At 44.8% G+C, this 20,758-nt stretch overlaps 1 protein-coding gene across 1 annotated transcript in view; it reads left to right on the plus strand.

The window, feature by feature from the left end:
* Positions 1–20,758, plus strand: part of Entpd1 (ectonucleoside triphosphate diphosphohydrolase 1) — a 75,767-nt gene that overhangs the window by 41,615 nt on the left and 13,394 nt on the right. Inside the window, exons 2-5 of the mRNA XM_051146529.1 lie at positions 7,920–8,047; positions 16,474–16,591; positions 19,107–19,257; positions 19,899–20,058. Of these exons, the coding sequence (XP_051002486.1) occupies positions 7,920–8,047; positions 16,474–16,591; positions 19,107–19,257; positions 19,899–20,058 (557 nt within the window). The remainder of the gene's footprint in view (positions 1–7,919; positions 8,048–16,473; positions 16,592–19,106; positions 19,258–19,898; positions 20,059–20,758) is intronic.

The following is a 20,758-nucleotide window of genomic DNA, read 5'->3' on the forward strand; positions in this document are numbered from 1 at the left end:
AACTAAGGGGCTATGAGCTGAGAAGAATCAAGTCAGCTAATTAGAACTCAAGCATAAACCAGTAATTATTTTCTGAGGGCTATAGTTGAAGAGAGCAGTGGGCTTCAGCCTTGGGGAAAAAATACTGCGCACAGATGACTCTCCCACCTGCGTCCTTCGTCTTTGTCTTTTTGTGTCTCCTAGCTCATTGTCATCTGGCTTTCTTTCCTGAGTTTTTACCTTCTGTCTTTAACCAACTAATCATAATTAACCTACTAAAGTTCATGTTCAGTTTCTGCGTTTTTCAGTGGAATCTGTACTTCCTTCATAAACTAAGATTTAGGAAGGAACCCCCCGCCATCCACCAAGTTAACTGCTTCATCCTTTGACTTGCGTGGCTTGGAGGAATGCGTGGGATTTAAAGTAAAATAGGATCGCCTTAACTAAGTGGAACTTGGGAACCAAGCATGGATGGTGCCGAGTAATTTCTATGCAGGAAGGCAGTTGACCGCAGTGGGGGTGAAGCCAGAAGAGTCAGATCAAACCCCTATTCTGCCTTTTGTAACATGCATCCCTGAGCAAGGTCCTAGATATTCTTGCTAACCACAGTCTCTGTCTGTAAAGTTCCTCACTGTCTGGGCCAAAGATGCCGCAGTAGTAAAGGGCAGAAACTGGTGCTGCTGTTGTGCGCAGCCCAGACAGTTCTCCCATCCTGTGGGTGCTGGGCACTGCCATTTCTGGATGATGGCATTTGCTACTACATATGCCATGATGTCCCATGCACTGCATAGGATTTTTGAGACAGGATCTCTCACTGAACCTGGAGCTCACCAATTCAGCAAACTCCAGAGAGTCCCGTCTCTACAAACCTCAGCCTCACAGTAGGGTTAAAGATGTGCACCACTGCACTGCACTCAGCTTTTACGTGGGCGTGGGCGCTGGGGATCTGAACTCAAGTCCTCATGCTTGCACAGCAAATGTGATGGGCCAAACCATCTCCCTGCCCATTAATTAAAGATACTGAGATGAAGTCATCCCAGGTTTAAAAATAGGTCAAGCTGGGGTGGTGATGCACACATTTTATCTCAGTACTCAGGAGGAGGAAGAGGCAGGCGGAGCTTGGAGGGCCAGCCTTGAACTCTACATAGTGTGTTCCAGGACAGCCAGAGCTACATAGACCCTGTCTCAAAAACAATAGGCCAGTGGCTGATGTTCTAACAAGAGAAGGGCTGGAAGTTTGATGGGCAGATACACAGGAGAAAAGATGAGAGACAGGCGGCAATTTGAGTGATGCACCTACAAGCCAAGGAAAGCCAAGAGTCACGAGGAGCTGGAGAAGACAAGGAAAGCATCTCTGGAGCCTTTGGTGGGGGGGGGGGGCGGGGGGGGATATGACCCTGCCAACACTCCAGTTTTGGACTCTGTGCTTAAACTTGTAAGAACTTTTTGTTGTTTTAAGCCACCAAGACTGTGGTCCTTTGTTGGGGCAGGCTTAGGAAACATACCAGATTTTTATCTACCAGACAATAGAAATGTATCTTCATATAGGATTTAGTGAATTAGTTTGTGGTAGATGTATTATTATTTAAAAGTTAAGACCTGAATCTGGAACTCAGGGTTCTTACATGTAGGTTATGTCATGAGCTCACTGTATCTTACTTAGCAGGTCATACCACTGCCCACATGGCACACGAGGAGCTAGAAGCTCAGAAGAGCTGCGCGGGCAAACACTAGCCTGAATGTCTCTGAAGTCTGTGGAGTTGATTTTTTTTTTTTTGCTGTGGATTCTGGTGACTTTAGCTCCAACTCCTGTAGATTCTCTCTTGGCAAGGTGCAGAAGGTGTTGAGAAGACTTTCTTAGCGTGGAGTTGCTCCTGGATGTACCAGCCTGGCTTTTTGGAACAAGCTGCATCTGATAGACCCTGGTCTGTCTACACAACACTGGCTGTGTAGCTGTCCTGTGACCTAGCCTATTGGGGCAGGCTTATTCTTATCAAAACAAGAAGCAGGGAAATGTTGCCCTACGTGACTATATCCTCATGATGGCTATGTATTCAAGCTCCAAGGGTGTCAATGGCCTTTGATGATTCCAAATTTATTTCTAAATTATTGGGTATAGATCATACAATTACTTTAAAATAACTCATATCTTTCAGAGTAGGACAATGGCCTTATGTGACCTCCAAGGTCTAGTGAACTGTCCCCCATGACCCCTCTGACTATCTTTTGTCATTCCTCTTTTCATTATCTGCTATCCACACTGTCTTGCCTGGGCACTGTCCCACCTCAGAGCTATTTAATGTGCAGCTCTAGTTGCCTAGAATGTTCTTACCTTAGAGCTGTGCATGTTTTCTTGTTACCCTCCTCACTCTCACAAGATCATCTCAAAGGCCTTGGTTACCTTGATTCTCTCTTTGTGCCTTTTTAGCACTTACAATTATGTAACACCTTCCAAATTTTACTGTTTTGTCTTATATTTTCTTCCAAACCAGGATATAAGCCCCAGGAATGTGGGGATGTTTATGTGTTTTGTACATTGCTGTAGTTCAGAGCCATGGGCTAGTCTAGCCACACAGTGCAATGTATTCAGTAATTATTGAATACCTACCCAATTGAAAGACAGAACAGAGACCACACTCTCCTATTCAACAACTGTGGAACTCTGAAACATAAATGGTTTAACTAGAAGTAGTACATGACAACAGAGGGCTGCTGAGGCCAGCAAGTTGGGTCAGCAGGGAAAGGCACCTGCAACCAAGCCTGAAGACCTGAGTTCAGCCCCCTAGGACCTACATGGGAGGAGAGAACTGACTTATGTAAGTTGTCTTCTGACCTCCACACATGTGCCATGGCACCTGTGCACCCATAAGTGCGTGCACACACACACCTACACAGACACAGACATGCGCACACACACACACACACACACACACACACACACACAGACATACACCTACACAGACACAGCCATGCGTGCACACATACACACACACAGAGACACACACCTACACAGATACTGACATGCATGCACACACACCTATACAGATACATGCACACACACAGACACACACCTATACACACACACACACACACACACACACACACACACACACCAAATGCAATTTTTTTTTAATTAAAGAAGGAAAAAGGGTATGGAGAAGAGTTTGACCTCCAACTGAACCTAAGCCTGATGTTGGAGCAGCAAGAAAAAAGCCTTGGTGAAGAATGAGGAGAATACAATTCCCAAGTGGAGGAAATGTCACATTGAAAATAAAAATCTGAGAATCCAAAATTCGGTCATTCCCTTACCATGGGGACACAGCTGTGAACAAGCTATGAAAATAGTCCCAGCCCCTGGGGAGCACAGTACAGATAATGACAAGGGTACCAGTCATTCCGGTCTTGAACACAGCAGGCAGCAGGAAGTAACCATAAATTCTCAACCAGGAGGAGCCTGGGTTATAGAAGATCTCTGCAACCACCCAAAAGATGGATTCTGACAGGGAAGGGACCCAGGAAGCGTGGGAGTCCCTAGAAAGGGCCTGTGGGTCGGATACCAGATAAGGGTGTCAGGAACAAGGGCGTGGCCATATCCAAGGAACCTGGTACAAAGCCTCCCAAATGTGATTGTGGTCTAGGTGTGTGTCCTTTGATGGAGACAGTGGGGAGACTCTGACTCAGGAAGGAGGGAGTGAGCCTGCAGCATACCCCTGAACATCCGTGCGCATGCCATCCCTGGCTGGGAACACAGGCCACCACAGTGCATCTCTGTCTCTCGTTAGTGCTTGCCCATGGGTGCTGTTTTCTCCCATTGACACTCCACGGTCACTCCAGATGTGGCACCCGGGAAATCAGAGCAGTCCCCTTCGGGGCCTGGGATCCACAGAGGGAATTTTGGTTGCCTTTGCCTGAGACTCACCACATGCGTCAACATCAAAGCTTTTTAATCAGTGGAAACATGTTTTGAAAGGTTACATTTTTGGTATCATGTAACAGAGATGCTAGGATTTCTCTTTACAGTGACATTTTGATAAACTGCTTGAGAATTTTCACTTTAATAAGATTCTAACTGGACATCTTAGCGACTGTTACTATAAGAATGAAGAAATAAAGTAGAGATTTTTTTTTTCTTTGTAGCTTATTGGCTTGAAATTCTTCTGTATTTTACTAAGATCTGGGCTTCTTTTAGCTCTTTCTGTCACGTAAAGGAGGAAGTTATTAGTTGGTACTTGGCTCTCTAATGTTAAACAGAAAAGCCTGTTTACCTGTCACTTGAAAGGGAAAAACTGTCAAGGAGGTGCAGCTCTGAATTCTCTACTGTAACCAACTAACTCAAAGAGAAAAGCAACTTTGTGCTTGGATAGTTTTGGTAAAATCATTTTTTGACTTTATAAAAGTAGCATGTCATGGGCTGGGGATGCAGCTCAGTTGATGGAGGCTTGCCTAACGTGCATAAGGCCGGGGGTCTGGTCCCTCGGACCATATCAAACCTGTAAGTGCCACATGCTTGTAAGCTTACTTCTCAGGCAGTGACAACAGAGTGACCAGAACCTCACAGGTATCTCCAACTACGCAGCAAAGTCAAATCCAGCATGGGCTACACGAGACCCTGTTTCAAAAAATAAAACAACAAACCAAAAGAATCCACACCACCTTATGAGAGTGATGGAAACCACCTCTCTCTTACCCATGAGTCAGGTGAGCTGTTGTAAGCAGAAGAGAGTCGGCGCAAACTTTCATAATAAACCTATTTCAATAAACCTGTTTTAGCAAAACCAGATCTGAAAGACCTGCAGGCCAAAAGCAAGAGTGACGAAGGTGGGTCCGTTCCCTTCTCACTCTTGGAAATGGAAGCCAGAGACTTCCCCAGGCTGGGCAGGGGCACCCCTGTAGCCCGTGCTTCCCCTTTCTGCCAGCCTGGACCTCTGCATCATCCAGCACCACTTCCTGCAGAGCGTCTGGTTTCCTGCCTGGGACCAGGGCTTTTGAGAAGTCTGTGAAAGGCAGTCTTGTTTACTCCTTTCTGGGTAATCACATGAAAAAACCAACAGCCATTTTTTTGGTAGTAAAGATTTTGAAAGTTATGTGCAGAAAATTTATATACTTACATTCTTTTGCTTATCTTTAACAAGAAGTAAAAATATGGTGAGGGACTTGAATAAGTTCTAGAAATGTGGATATCATTATAAAAGCTGGATAAATGTGGAAAGCAGTCCAAGTGTTCAGTGATGATGAGGCTTAGCCAATATTTGCATAGGAAAAGGAAAATAAATCCGAAGTCACGCTAAGCTAGCTACCACCTCGGCGCTTTTGCAGTCCCTACACTTTCTGGAATGTTCCCATTCCTTCTCATAGATGGTATTTTCCCATCACCCCATTCACAGAGAACTTTTCTTGACCTACGACCTAACACTATCTACCTCATGCCCCAGCTCTACAGCAGTTGATTTATCACACTCATTGGCTTTAGTTTCCTCTTTGCACTCATCATGACCTAAAATAATTTATTCACGAACCTCTTTTTTTGGTTTGAGTTTGTTTATTTGTTTGTTCCTCTTTCCTAATGAATGGCTGGTTACTTCTAAAGAGTAGAGGTCGTGCTGATCTCTTTCCTTTGTAATAGTTTAGATACTAAGAATAATGCCTAAGTAGATGCAGTAGGAAAATGAGTCAGCCAATTTGTCATTCGTGAAAAGGAAATAACTAGACGGGTAGTCCTTTTCACCAGCCTCAGGAATGGAAAAATAGCATTTAAAATCCTATTACAAATGGCTCTTAGCTCCCCACACTACAAGCCTTCATCCAGATGGTTGCACTGCTTCAGCGTCACAGCTTTAGAAATGAAGAAGGGCACCACACAAAGATGTCCCTCCTGAGCCTGGGCCTCTAGAGTTCTGCCATCACAGGGGCCAGTGCTTCTACCACAGCGGCTGTACCTGCATGGTGTAGCTTCAAGTAGTTAGCATCCTGGCACTGTGTCAAAGTGTAATCTTATGGGAAGATGAGCTCAGAGATGGTCGATGTAGCATCTCCACATGACCCTGGGGACTCAGGTTTCCTTCGTTTCTCAGCTCTGTCATCAGTATCTGTCATCTCATCCAGGCAGGATAGTGAGAAAGGAGAATGTCTGCATTTTTTCCACTAGTCTTACTCAAGCAGATGTCAGGTTATCAGGGAGCGTGATTAGGTATCCAACCATTGGAGAAACCTCCCCTAACAGGGACGTGAGATCACACAAACTGAGCAGCTCCATCCCTTAGCTTGGGCAGGCAGGTCTCTAAACAAGGTGTGTGTTCACTCAGGAAGATGGGTAGGAGTGCAGCGGATTCCATTTGCTGTTCTTTCTTTGGAAGTAAGAGGTCATGGTTTGCTGGCATTTTGTCCTGAGTTTTGTACCATTTAGCATGATGGATAGAGACTACCTGAAGACTCTGGGCTTGGCGCAGACTAGGCACCCATGTGGCAACAGCATTTTGGAAAGTCCAAGTTTCTGCTCAAGAGCATAAGGAAGAATTCCCATGTCAGTGCCCAGCAAGCTGCTGCTGAAAAAAGCAAAAGGGAAAAGGGGCCCTCCCATGGGCCCTCCTTTGGTCTCACTCTGTTCTCAAGGAAGGAGAGAGGGAGAGAGAGAGAGAGAGAGAGAGAGAGAGAGAGAGAGAGAGAGAGAGAGAGAGAGAGAGAGAAAAGAAGAAGAAGAAGACAAAGAAGAAGAAGAAGAGAGAACCCATCTTGTTTTCAAATGATTCAGTATTTTTAAAATAATTTTTTAAGATTTATTTATTTAATGTAATGAGTACTCTATCTGCATATACACCTGCAGGCTAGCAGAGGGCATCAGATCATATTATAGATGGTTGTAAGCCACCAAGTGGTGGCTAGGAACTGAACTCAGGACCTTTGGAAGAGCAGCCAGTGCTCTTAACCACTGAGCCATCTCCCCCGCCCCCAGAGGATTCTCTCTTATGTGTCCCCAAAGCCTAAGAAAAGGTCTGAAGATAATTTGAGAAGTTCACTGAAGAAGAGGTTGAGTCGCCAAAGTGGACGGACTGACACAACCTTCCATTTCCTACTCGTGCCCTCTATATGACCCATTTAAGTCCAGTTGAAGTAACTTGATGTAATTGTTTTAGTGGTGCTTTTAAGATGTCCTTTGTCAGGGCAAGGTTAAACCCAGAAGAGATTAGCTAATGGAGTGACAGGCTAAGGTGTCCAGAGCTCCCCAGTCTTAAGGCAATTGTCAGTTCACCATATAAATGTTTTGGGATCCAAAAGGTATTTCAAGGCAGAAAATGATATGCAGTGGTGGGATTTGATGTCTGATACATACATACACTGGATGTTTTTAATGAATTAAGTGTTTTGTGTATATTTAAAAAATGAAGAGGCCTATTCTGTCTTCTGTTGATAGGCACATCTGACCTATTCAATAAGACACCCAGGTGATACCCTCCCTCGTTCCACTTATGCAAAAGGCCTAGTTTTGCCCATTCTTTTTTCCATACCACTGACTTGGCCCTGACCTATCATGGTATAGACAAAACTTTTTATTCTTGAATTATTTCCAATAATTTACAATTATCCTGTAGATATGAACAAGCTTCTTATTAATGTCTCTGGTGTTTCTGGATGGTCATCATAAAACCAGACAAAGGGGGGCTGGCGAGATGGCTCAGAGGTTAAGAGCACTGACTGTTCTTCCAGAGGTCCTGAGTTCAATTCCCAGCAACCACATGGTGGCTCATAGCCATCTACAATGCGATCTGATGCCCTCTTCTGGCCTTCAGGGTTACAAGCAGGCAGAGCAAGGGATACATAATAAATAAATAAATAAGTAAATAAATAAATAAATCTTAAAAAAAAACAAAAAACAAAAATCCAGACAAAGTCAAGAAAAATCAATGTTTGCTGATCTTGGACTCATGTTTTGGTTTTTGTTTCAGATTCTACGGTAAAGAGATTTTGCTCCAAAAATATTCTGATCATCCTTGGTTTCACCTCTATCATCGCTGTAATAGCTTTGATTGCTGTGGGACTGACCCAGAACAAACCATTGCCAGAAAATGTTAAGGCAAGTGAAATCACAAATATTTGAAATGCGGTCAATATTTTGCTTTATCTTTTAGTTAAAAAAAGATAAAAAAGATATATAAATATATATATATTTATAAGTATACTATTTTACATTTAGGCTGAAAAGACACTAAATATATCTACTAGGGGTTCACCTCACATGAGTAGGCCATTGAACACACATGTGAACAGTGACATATGGAGAAGCTAACGTGTCCAGGGAGGTCATGGAACGCACATGTGAAGCACATGCTACTTGATGAGAAGAAGATGACCCATGAGCCTGGAAACTCAGATGCATGCCCTGCTTCTGAATCTTTTCCTGCCCACCCACGCCACTTGCTGTGTAGAAAAGGCATGGGCGTTTCACTGGCATCTGTTTGTCACACAAGTTCAACCCAGTTGCGCTGTGTACAGCAGCCGCTTTGTCAGGACAGACACCGTCTCATTGACGGTGGTCTCTGCCTTTTAATGTTTCGTGGCATCGGCTCTCCTGGCAAGGCTTCACTCGCAGTGGAAGCCTCATGACATCTTGGTTTTGCTATTTGTTTACCAGCTCCGAGAGTAAGTGGCTGCTCTCTTGAGCTGACCTTTTTGCGTGGTTAGTGTTGCATCACTGGGGAGAAGGGCTGCTAAGGAGGCACACTTGAGCTCTGTGTTCTCAGGGTTTGCTGTGCTCAGGGCTGGCTCCGTCACTCACAGTCGTCCTCAAGTCTGCTGTGCTTCTGTTTTGTTATGCTGTTTGGTGAAAGGGAGCCAGGCCATCAGCATTTATTAAAGAAAAGGTCTGCATATCGCAAGAGCAGCTATATTGCCACTAAAGAGAACATGACAACGTCGCCGGTTCATTCTGAACAAAGCTAATTTTCCATGCAAAAGTTAGCCATTTGCTGAAGTTACTTACTGATTCCAATAAGACTCCTATCACATATTGGGAATGGAATGTGGTGCAATACAGACAGATGTCCACCATCATAGAGGGTCCAGTGGGACATCATTGCTTCAGTGTGCTCTCAGGCGACATCTCTGGAATGGGTCAAACCTCAGTTGAATGAATATGGTGTATTACAAAAGCTAAAACGAGAACCAGAACCATTTTTATTGTGTGGACGAGTCATCACAGCCTACTAACCTATGCTAAGAAGTTTATTAATGAAAAGCACAGTTGGTCCTCAGAGTCTGTGGGACCGGTTCCAGGACACCCACCTTGAGTATCAAAATCTATGGCTAGTCAAGCCCTTTATGGTACCCAAAGAATACCATTTGCATATAACCTGTCTGAGGTTCTGAGATACAACTTTTTAAAATCATCTCTAGATTTCCCATAAAACCTAATATAATATAAAGTCTATGAAAATACTTGCCGTACTGTAATTTTTAGGGAACAATGGCAAGAAGAAACTGTAGAGGTTTAATATGAACAAATTTTAGAAAATATCTTTGCTCTTCCATTTCCATATTTTTGCTCTGCTGTCTGCCACATTTTGTTCCACCATTCTCCACGAGTGCAGAACCCACACACAGCAGAGTTGATTCTATTCACTTCTAAAGTGGCCTTACAGAAGACAGACTTTATTCAACTGTGTTTGTACATGGACTCTTTGTTTTGTGCAGATGACCTAGCCTTCTTTTATTTCTGCTTAACAGGGTTTGGGGTCAGTCTTGCTGAGGAAGTGGTGACCTCTTGCGTGGGGGCACATCTGACACAACACAGCCAGAGCACTCACTTTACTGTGCCTGTGTACTTACTTGGGCAAGTACCACTCAGTTCTAAACATCCTGAGGACAGGACTGGGTTTCATTCGTCTTCGCATACAGTTTATGTCCTCGTTTATTTAATAGTCATTGGACATTTATTCTGAGGCTCTGGAGATGGACCAGTGAGCAGCATTGGAAGAGTGTACACAGTTATGAGGAGGAGAAGGACATACTCATTTATGAAATAATCACAATGCAAGTGTTAGCTCACAGCCAGCCCAGCACCTGACTCGAGTGGTGATGCTGTAAACATCCTGTTTACCATTGTGTGGATGCTCGGAATGAAGGCTCGGGCATCTAGCCTTACAGATATCCTAAGGCATCCCCTTGCCATGGAAGTCAGTGACTCAGTGAGTGTGAATACTAGGCTTGCACTTTCAGATGACTGATCTGTGCTTCTAAAAACAAAGGTGCCAGTGAAGTGGACAGCCAATAGTGATTCTAAATTTGTCCTTGGAAGAGTGCTTTTGTCTCCCTGAGTCTAGGTTGGGAGAGGCTTTGAATTTTGCTCTGTCCACCACTCCTTAATTCCCATCTCCTAACTAGGCACTGGCTGCTGGGGTGCTTTTAGCATGAACACCCCACATTTTGACATGCAAACTGGCCTTATACCCAGCAGCAGGCATGGGTTCAAAATGTCTCCGCTGTGTGAAATGTAGGCTCAGGGGGCAGGATATTTTCATCTCAATCACAGTAACAGCATCAGCAAGTGAATTCCTTCCTCTAAACCTCAGTTTCCTTACAGGTCAAGTAGAAATAGTAATAACACCTACTTGGATGGTGGGTCCGGGTTAAATGGAGTAGAACCAAGCAGTGGCTTGTTAGCGCATATAGCACAGCAGAAGCCATGGGCTGTGGTCCACCCTCAATACCTCTCTACAGAAGATGTGGTCCATGGAAGCCCCTCCCTCCTAAGCGTGTTGTGGTTTCTGAGCCAGCACTCTGCAGGGTTTCTCACTGCTGCAGAAGGGTGGTGGCCTTCCCCAAATCTGCTTTTCCAAATAGGACTGAAATGGTATTCTGGAATTGTCATTTTTGGTTCTCTTTTTATGGAGAAGTTGAAAGAACTTGCTTTGGCTTGTACTCTTAAATGCTGGGAAGTATCTGTTGGCATTGTTACTTCACTGTATTGTAACATCATCCATTTTAGAGACCAGTATGTGGAGATGGATGGTGGTGATGGTGGCACAACAATGAGCATAGAATCCACAGCCACTAAAATGGTTCACATAGAGCCGGGCGCAGTGACGCACGCCTGTGATCCCAGCACTCGGGAGGCAGAGGCAAGCAGATCTCTATGAGTTCGAGGACAGCCTGGTCTACAAAGCGAGTCCAGGACAGCCAGGGCTACACAGAGAAACCCTGTCTTGAAAAAGTGGAAAAAATAAAAAACAAAACAAAACAAAAAAAACCCAAAACCAAAAAGGTCCACATAGTACATTCTGTATTATGTATATTTTACCACAGGTTTAAAAACAACAATAAAATAAGAGTTTTAATTCAAGATCTAATAACTCTAACTAAAGAAACAAAGACAAGAATAAAACATTTCTAGATGTTTATCAGCTCCACAGGCATCTCTGTGGCTAGCCTAGCTTGTTTATAGGGTATTAGAAACGCATTGTAAAAGATAAGCTTTGCTTATAAACCCAGGCTTCCTGAGCCAGAGCAACAGCACTGCTGAAGTCACTGTTAAAAGCTACAAGAAATTTAAGAGGCGAGTTAAGGATCCAGTATTTCTAAAAGGGCCCTGTGACATGGCCCCTGGTAGCTGGAGTCCCAATCCCCTTTTAATTGCTAGAACAGACTACCACAAAAGCATAATTTGTAAAGAGTGAACATTTACTTTCTCCAGAACTTTCTCTTCTGGAGACTGGAAAGTCCAAGGTCCATGTTGTAAGTGTACTTCAAGTTTAGGAAGGACCTAATCTCTGTTTCCAAAAGGACATCTTGAATGCTACATTCTAGCAGGAGAACTCCACTCCTCTTTGTATGGCAGTGGGTTAGAGGGTTAGAAAAAGACAGGCCGTTTCCCAGGGCCCACTTAATTGGGTCATTGATTTACTCATGAAAGTAGCACCGTGTCCTGAGCACTCATTGGCCCCACCTCCCCACATGCCCACATGGGGACTCGGTTCCCAGCACACTCATATTGGAGAGGAAGCCATTAAACTAAAGTGCCTGGCTGTGCCCTGTGGGGTGGAGTGTGCAGAACAGCCCCAATGTTACCGCTTTAGATTATGAGACTGTAGGTAGTTTAGAGCAAGGTGGTTTCCACAGAAAGACCACAACTCTACGAACATGACTGGAAGGAAGCAAAGATCTGGTGATCTAGATGTCTTTCCCTTTCATTTTCTAGGTGATATTTAATACGTTCTTGACACTCTTAAAATAGGAAATACTACTGAAATAATAGTAACAATAAATAATGGAATGCCAGATTTCGTCCTCACTTTTGAAATCTTATTTCTTCCTTTAATATGAAAGGCATACTTATAGAGGGTTTTAGAAATGCTTTACGTATGTGCTACAGGAAGACAGTGTTGCCTAAAGGGTTCATTAGCAATGGGATGGTGAATCCAGGAAGGAGGGAGACGGGACATTCCCTAACCATCTGGGAAAGTTGATTTGCTGAGATCCTGTGGCCCTGGGTGTTCTAGAACATGCTCTGGGAAACACTGTGGTGGTGGACAGAGCACAAGGTGGGGACCATCTGGGCTCTTGGGGGATATTGGAACCACCAGAGGCCGACTCCCAAATGTACAGATTGAGAACACAGACTGTCCACCTTTAGCTGCTCTCAAATATCAACTTAGCCAGGTGGTGGTGGTGCACACCTGTGATCTCAGCACCTGGCAGGCAGAGGCAGGTGGGTCTCTGGGTTCTAGGCCAGCCTAGTCTAAAGGCTACACAAAGAAACCCCATCTCAACACACACACACACACACACACACACACACACACACACAGAGCATATCAAACAAATAGTTGATATACATATAACATATATAGTCAACTATTTGTTTGATGAAACAGTTTAGCAGGCAACCCAAATCAGCCCTCAGTGGGCGTGGCTCACAGGTTAGCCTTCCAGTGCTGTGCACAGGGGGGGGAATATCCTCTGTTCTTGTGGAATGCCCAGTGCCACCACCTTAAATACTTGCAAAAAACGTAATAATGTTCTCATCTTTCCAGTGTCTCACTGTGTAGGGCCTTAGGGAAACAGGCTGACAAAAGTGAGGCTGGCTCCTTTGGCTGTTCTGGGGCAGGGGAGCGGGTGGCTTTCATGTTAACAAAAATAGAAAGAGTAGGATGTCCTGATTCCAGATAAAGGCCGCTTGCTGCTGTCTGGCTAGCTTTTATCATATGCCACTATGGCTGGAACATTTTCTGGTAGGAAGAATTCACAGGCCCTCCTGGGGAACAATGGAATTTTTCAGTGTATAACCCCAAAGCCTTTTCTCAAACCCTGGGAGGTTTTCTTGGGGTCTAAAGGCCCCAGACCCCAGTCAGCATCCCTCCCTTCCCTCTATGATCATCTGGGTCATTCTTAGATTCCCATGACTCAGAGGAGCCTGCCCTATTTACTTCTTGGTGGTGCTTAAAGCATGTATACAGATCCTTCCTCCTTGCCCCCCCACCCCCACCCCGGAGACAGGGTTTCTCTGTGTAGCCTTGGCTGTCCTGGACTCACTTTGTAGACCATGCTGGCCTGGAACTCACAGTGATCTGACTGCTTGTGCCTCTGCCTCTCTAAGTGCTGGGATTACAAGCATACACCACTGCGCCTGGCTAGATCCTTTTCCTTTTGAGCACATAAAACTAATTACTAAAGCGACCCTCCCCCCACCCCCACACACACTGTGCATAAGAAGGCAGAGAGCACTGAGGAGGTATTGGAGGGTCAGAGATCCTCAGGAGATCTGTACATTGCTGCCTCCCATTGAAATGGAATGACTCTAGGTACCTAAGAGGCTCTGCCTTTACCTATTCTTAGTGGCCCATGGAGGCCTCTTAAGAATTCTCATTCCTAGCCAGGCATGGTGGTGCACGCCTTTAATCACAGCACTTGGGACAAAGAGGCAGGCAGATTGCTGTGAGTTTGAGGCCAGCCTGGTCTACAAAGCAAGTCCAGGACAGCCAGGGCTACACAGAGAAACCCTATCTTGAAAAACAAAAAAAAAAAAAAAAAAAAAAAATCTCATTTCTATCTTTTCTGTCTGTAAGTTTTTAAGTATTAATAGATGAGAAAATATAGACTTATATAAGTTTACATTACAAATATGTAAATTAATTGTTTTTAAGTGAAAGACCACATTTTGAACTGCACAGCTTAAATGGCACCATTCCTCTGCTTTTATTTCTTTTGCTTTCACACTAGAGATGATTAAAAAATGAATGTTCAAGTGCTGGCGAGATGATTCTGATGAAGTACTTGCTGGGTGAGCATGAGGACCAGAGTTCTGATTCCCAGAGCTCCATAAATATCAGAGGGCGTGGCAGTCTGTCGAATCCCACCGTTCAGAAGGTAGAGATAGGGGATCCCCATAGTAACCTGGCAAGACAGACTAGCCGTATTGGTGACCCTGGCTCAGTGAGCATGGTGGAAAACAATTGAGAGAAACTCCTGGTGTCAGCCCCAGGCCTCTACATGCAATCACACACATGTGCCCACATGCATGTGAACGTACATACTCACAGGACACACCACTTACACATACTTACATAAAAAAAAATATGGGCCATCATGTTGTTCTTCTAGAGCCCTGGAAGACATCACTAATCAATATTGGATTTATCCCCAATTTGAGAATAAAATCAAAAGTGAATATTAGTTGATCCAAATGGACATTTGATAGTCTACTCCAGAGTAGAGATAGCTTTAAAAAAAGAAAGGAAGCTTTTATTCCATAAAAGTGAAGTCCACAAGAATGTTCAAGGCAGCTATACTCCTAATCGTCTCAATTATAATCCAAATGTCTGTCAACATTGGAATAAAATGTAATATATGCACATGGTGGAATACGCTACAGCAAGGGAAAAGCATGAACAACGGACACGGTTTGGATGAAGTTCATAAGGTAGAGTGAAAGAGATCACACCGAGTGGGTATGCTCTGTGATTTCCCTTTTTCACAGTTCAAAACAGACAAGAATCATCTTTGGTGACAATTGACCAAACAGTGAGTGATCCTTAAGGAAATGACTAAGAGGTAGATCAGGGCGTCTGCTGGGCTGGTAAATGTTCTGTATCTTCCTTTTGTTGGTGGCAGATGGGTGTGCACGGAGCATCTCCCCGTAACCTGGCACTTAGCCCCTGCCCCATGTTCCACAGATAAGGCCTCAATTCTAAGCCTAATTCAGACTAGCTTTATTAACTAGCCTTCTGGTAGTTTCTTATCTATATAAAAAGGATAAAAAAATAGCCCTCATTTCCCAGCATTGTTCTGAGTTCAAATAAGAGAGTTGATATCTAAAACACTTCACACAATCCCTGTGTGGTTGGTACATCATCAACACACCCATAAACCCAATGTGGTGGCTTCGCTCCTCCCCTCTTCTCTTCTAACCACCCAGCTCATCTTCACGTTGCCTTTCCCTCTTAGCTTCTGTGTGTCAAGTACACATGTATGTATGGACATACCTGCACATGTGTGCACATGCATGTGGAGGCCAGAGGGCAACCTCAGGTATCATTCCTCCAAAGGGACCATCCACCCTACTTTTTTGAAACAGCCCTCGCTGGGGCCTGGGCCTTGAGGATCTGGCCATGCTAGCTGATCGCTGAGCCTCGCCCACCCGATGCCTTCGCAGGTCGGGGTTGCAGGCATAGCACCATGCCTGGCTTTTCATGCGGGCGCTGGGGCTCGATGCCCTTTGCTGCCTGAGCTGCCTCCCTATGCTCCTTTTCTCCCAATTTCATTTATTCCTGAAACCTTCTCCTCCTCCTTTGAAAGAGCTGCAGACTCTTTATAATGAAGTTTATATGCCTTAGAATACACAGAATACAACTTCACAGTTATTTTTTTTTCCCTGAATACAAACAAAGCAAGGCCACTTGGTGTTTCGCCCTTGGAACTGCAATGCACACTTGCCGAACTCAAATCAAATGAACACATTTGTTGTGTCTAGGCAGCTGCCATGGGTTTGCTTGGTGGTCACCGGGCTTGTCTACAAATTAGAATCCCACAGGATCTTATCATGACGCTGACGACCAGACCACTTAAAACCAGTGTGTGAGGCGGGATGGGGCATCAGCCTCTGGAGCTCCCAGCTGATCTCAGGGTGTGGACAAGCTTGAGAAGCACTGGATTCGTTTTCCGTTCCTTCTACAGTGTCTCAGCTGCTTCTGCATGTGGGTCTGATCCTGGCTGCACAGTAGCGTCACCAAGCGTTTCCTAAATAGCCTCATGGCTCAGGCCTGCCCTGGGCAAGGCCTGGCTGTTTCTAAGGTGCAGCCAGCACCAAGAGTCCTTATGTAGAGGAGTGGTGTGCTGGCAGTCCTTGGCACGAGAGTCACTCTAGTCCCCAGCACCAAATGTTCTACTTGGCTAAGAGTAATTTCTCTTTATGGGTTGAACTCCTGTCCGTGTCTGCTTCCTTTGCAAGCTAATGCGGAGAAGTGTGGTGTCATGCTGATAAGTGGTTTAAATTTGTTTCGCCCTCAGTATGGCATTGTGCTGGATGCAGGGTCTTCACACACCAACTTGTACATCTATAAGTGGCCAGCTGAGAAGGAGAATGGCACAGGAGTGACGCACCAGTTAGAAGAATGTCAAGTGAAAGGTAAGGTGGAGGCCAGGGGAGTGGGAGAGCGGGACAGAGCGCGAGAGGTGCTAACCATACATAAGAGCAAAAGGAGGGACACAGCGGAGTTGTTGCTGGTTTGTCATTATCTGTAACATGACATTGGGCTGGGCCCTAGCAGCGCTGGCTGGTAAGCCAGGGGATCACGACATTCCGGGCTGCCTGGACCGCAGTGTGAGTTCGTGGCCAGCCTGGACAATTTAGGAAGACTCTGCCTTAAACAAGACATGGGTGTAGCTCAGCAGCCGACATATGCCTCACATGCATGAGGCCCATGATGAATCCCTATTACGGCCAATAATTATAGTGATATTGAAATCAATCCTTGAAAAAGAAGCAAATTGAAAAGCAGCTGAAGTGTTTTGTGTAGTCATGATGTCCTAGGTTAGATTCCCATCAACACACACACATATACACACGCAGATACACACACAACTGAGTAATAATAGCTCTCATCAATAAAGCACTTCTGTGTGTCCTGCACTAAGAACTCCACATGCATTTTCTCACTCTCAGGATCTGTTGGGTGAGTAGCAGCAAGAGTCCAGGCCCCTCGCTGCACTGCTACTGGCTCCCACAGAAGCTCTGCCTTATGTGCTGATAACTCACCCCCACCCCCAAGTCAATTTTCAAGTCACACCTGAGGATGACTGACTGCTCAGCACCCCTGACCTGCTCCATCCTGCTTTCCTCCATGCACCAGACATCACAGCGTACCACCATCCCTGTGACCTTTGTCTCTCTTGGCCTTTTGAGCCATGAACACACTGTTTCTTTTCCAACAGGTAAACTAGATCCAGGAGGAGAGCTGACTTTAATCTTAGGGCCTGTAGCTTCCTAAAGGCTGCACCCTTCACTTCACTGCTGTTCATTTCGTTCACTGACCTCCTTTTTTCTTTTTCTTTTTTCTTCTTTCTTTCTTTCTTTCTTTCTTTTTGTTTTGTTTTTTGAGACAGGGCTTCTCTGTGTAGCCTTGGCTGTCTTAGACTCACTTTGTAGACCAAGCTGGCCTCAAACTCACAGAGATCCTCCTGCTTCTGCTAATGTAGCATGGGGCTTCTCATTAGATTAAACATACAGACTGTTTAAAAGTCCATTTGCATAATCACCTTGAACACAAACTCTTGCTAGGAAGCACTCTGGAATCCAGAGTGGAGTGGGATGGAAACATGGCAGTGTTACACTTGGGAGTTCTGGTTCCAGCTCTCTCCATAGCAACCATCAGTTTGCTTTAAAGTTGGAATAACAGTCTTAGTACTGGAGTGGAAAAGACTCTCAAGATACACAGATTCTGTTTCTGTTTATTCTAACAAAGGAAGAAACCCCATAAATTTTAGGACACATGCTATGACAGAGCTAGGTAACGGCACATTCTGTCTTTTCAGGAAAAGCCAGTGTGCCGGGTGCTTTACTCTGAATCTTGCACTAAATGTTATCTTTACCTAGGTCCACTAGGAACCATCGTTGCTAATTACAACTCTGTGGAAAGATCATTCAAAAGTGGGTAACAGAGAAGCCACTGCAACATCTGCTTTACTGGCAGAACGTTACTCAATTGAATGTGAAATTGCACCACCTTGTGGCTACATTGCTATACACCAGGCTTTACTGGCAAGGTTTATAAGTACATCAAACTCATGTATTAGCCACTTTTTTTCCCCCACTGCTATGATTAAGCAGGAGAGAGAAACTTAAAGGAAGAAGTGCTTATATTGGCTCTTGGTTCTAAGGGAAACAGTCCGTGATTGTGGGGAAAGCATGGTGATGGGAATTTTTCCACCTCCCTCGTGTTGTCCTTTCCCCCTTTTGTTCAGTCCAGAACCCCAGCGCCAGGATAGTGCTACCCACATCTTTCCTCCCACAGCCTCACGGACAACGCTCAAAGAATACCACGTTCATACGCTAGGTGCTTCTTACTGTAATTAAGTTGACAGTAAAAATTAACCACTATTCCCTCTAAGAAACAGCCCAATGTATGTCATATCAAGAAGGCTTTTCTTGGGCTGCAGAGATGGCTCAGCAGTTAAGAGTACTGTCAGCTCTTCCAGAGGTCCTGAGTTCAGTTCTCCCAGCAACTGCGTGGTGTCTCACAAACATCTATATATACCTTCTAATGCCCTCTTCTGGCTTGCAGGCAGGTGTACATGCAGATAGAGCACTCATACGCATAAAATAAATAAAGAAGTCTTGTTTTGCTTTGGTTTTTCTTTCCTTTTCTTTTTCTTTCTTAATTTCTTTATTTAAAATTTTTTTTTTTATTTTTTGAGACAGGATTTCTCTTTGTAGACTGGGCTGTTCTGGAACTCACTCTGTAGGCCAGGCTGGCCTTGAACTCAGAGATCTGCCTCTGTCTCCCAAGTGCTGAGATCAAAGGCTTGTGCCAGAACTGCCTGGCTCCTTCCGTTCTCTTAGGAAACACTTTTCCTTAATATAGTCAAGATATGCTCCACACCTTTTCTTTTAAAGAGTTTTTGTCTTCTGTATCTTTCTGTAGGTCCTGGAATCTCAAAATATGCCCAGAAAACAGATGAACTAGGCACATACCTGGCTGAGTGCATGGAAATGTCCACTGAACTGATCCCGACGGCTAAGCAGCAGGAGACCCCCGTTTACCTGGGAGCCACGGCAGGCATGCGCTTACTTAGGTAGAGACTAGGGTACTAGGCTGTAGAGGCAGTGCCGAGGTGCCTGGGATTATGGGACTTACAGTTAGGGCAGCTGTTCCTCTGAGAGCCCCAGCTGATACATCCTCTCATCAGGGCATCTTAGGAACAATCACATCTTGTCTTCATAGGGCAGGCTCCATTTAGGTCTCAAAGTTCCAAACAGACCTGAGAACTGAATGAAAAAAAGACACCCCCCCCCCACAGGCTGACTTCAGGGGAACTTGGGCATCTGTTAACCATCTCTACAGCCCTAACTGACGTCACTCAGAGTCTAAACTGACGTCACTAAAGTACAAGGAAGCAGGGGCCACAGTGACAGCTAAAACCTCACATATCAGCCCTCAGTATGGCTAGAGAGCATCAAGCTAGCACCATAGTCACTTTAAAAACCGCTTTAGGAACTAGGGAGCAAAGCTAAATTGGTGCTTTAAAAAGACACATCTACTCAATGACTGGAGGATTTGGGCTTGGAGAGACAGAGCCAAAAAGATGGCTCCTGTGAGAGCCGTGCACAGGGTCCTTGTGTCTCCCAGTCTGGGGTATTAGGTTGTCTAGCTTAAATGGGTAAGTGTAACTACAAAGACAAAACAAATGATAACCTCACCTCCTCTTTTGTGTAGAATGGAAAGCGAAGAAGCGGCAGACAGGGTCCTGGCTGAAGTGTCAAGAATCCTCAGCAACTACCCCTTTGACTTCCAGGGTGCCAAGATCATCACTGGACAAGAGGAAGGGGCCTACGGATGGATTACTATCAACTATCTCTTGGGCAGATTCACTCGGGTAAATACCTCGTACCAGGGCAGTGGTTCCTAGAGGCTCAGTGCCAGTGCCATCCTAAGCAATATGTGGGTCTTTAGTAAATGAATGATGGGTGGGTAAGTGAAGAAAACGGACGTACTCCTACACTTGTAAACATCACTAGAGGTACGTTCGCCTTGCTGTTACTGCTGGAGAATTTTAAAGCCACGGCTCCATCTCAGGGAGACACAAAGGAAAAGAAAATCGAATTTAAAGATTTGATTTTTAAAAATCACGTACATGTGTGTGCCTCTGTGTGGGTATGTGCACATGAGAACAAGTGTCTTCAGAGGTCAGAAGAGGCTGTCAGATCTCCTGGAACTGGAGTTACAGGCAGCTGTGAGCCTCCCAATGTTAGGAATCAAATTCACATCCTCTGCCAATGCAGTGTGTGCTCTTAACTACTGAGCGCTCCCTTGCCCCAAAATATATTGCACGTAATATCATTTTAATCTTACTTAAAGTAAGACTAACTGGGAAGAGACTAAATGAAACCGAGGTGGGAGAACTGCAAGTTGGGAGTTCAGCCTGAGCAACATAGTAAGATGAGGTTTAAAGTAAAGCAAATGAGACTGTATCTCCTAAGTAAGGAGTGCGTAGGACTCCGCCCGTGGTGTGACGCCTTCCTCAGAACAGCCACAGGTGGTACATTATCATCCCTATTAGTAGAGCTCCCCATATG

This window comes from Acomys russatus, chromosome 5, assembly GCF_903995435.1.
Source record: "Acomys russatus chromosome 5, mAcoRus1.1, whole genome shotgun sequence".
NCBI lineage: Eukaryota > Metazoa > Chordata > Mammalia > Rodentia > Muridae > Acomys > Acomys russatus.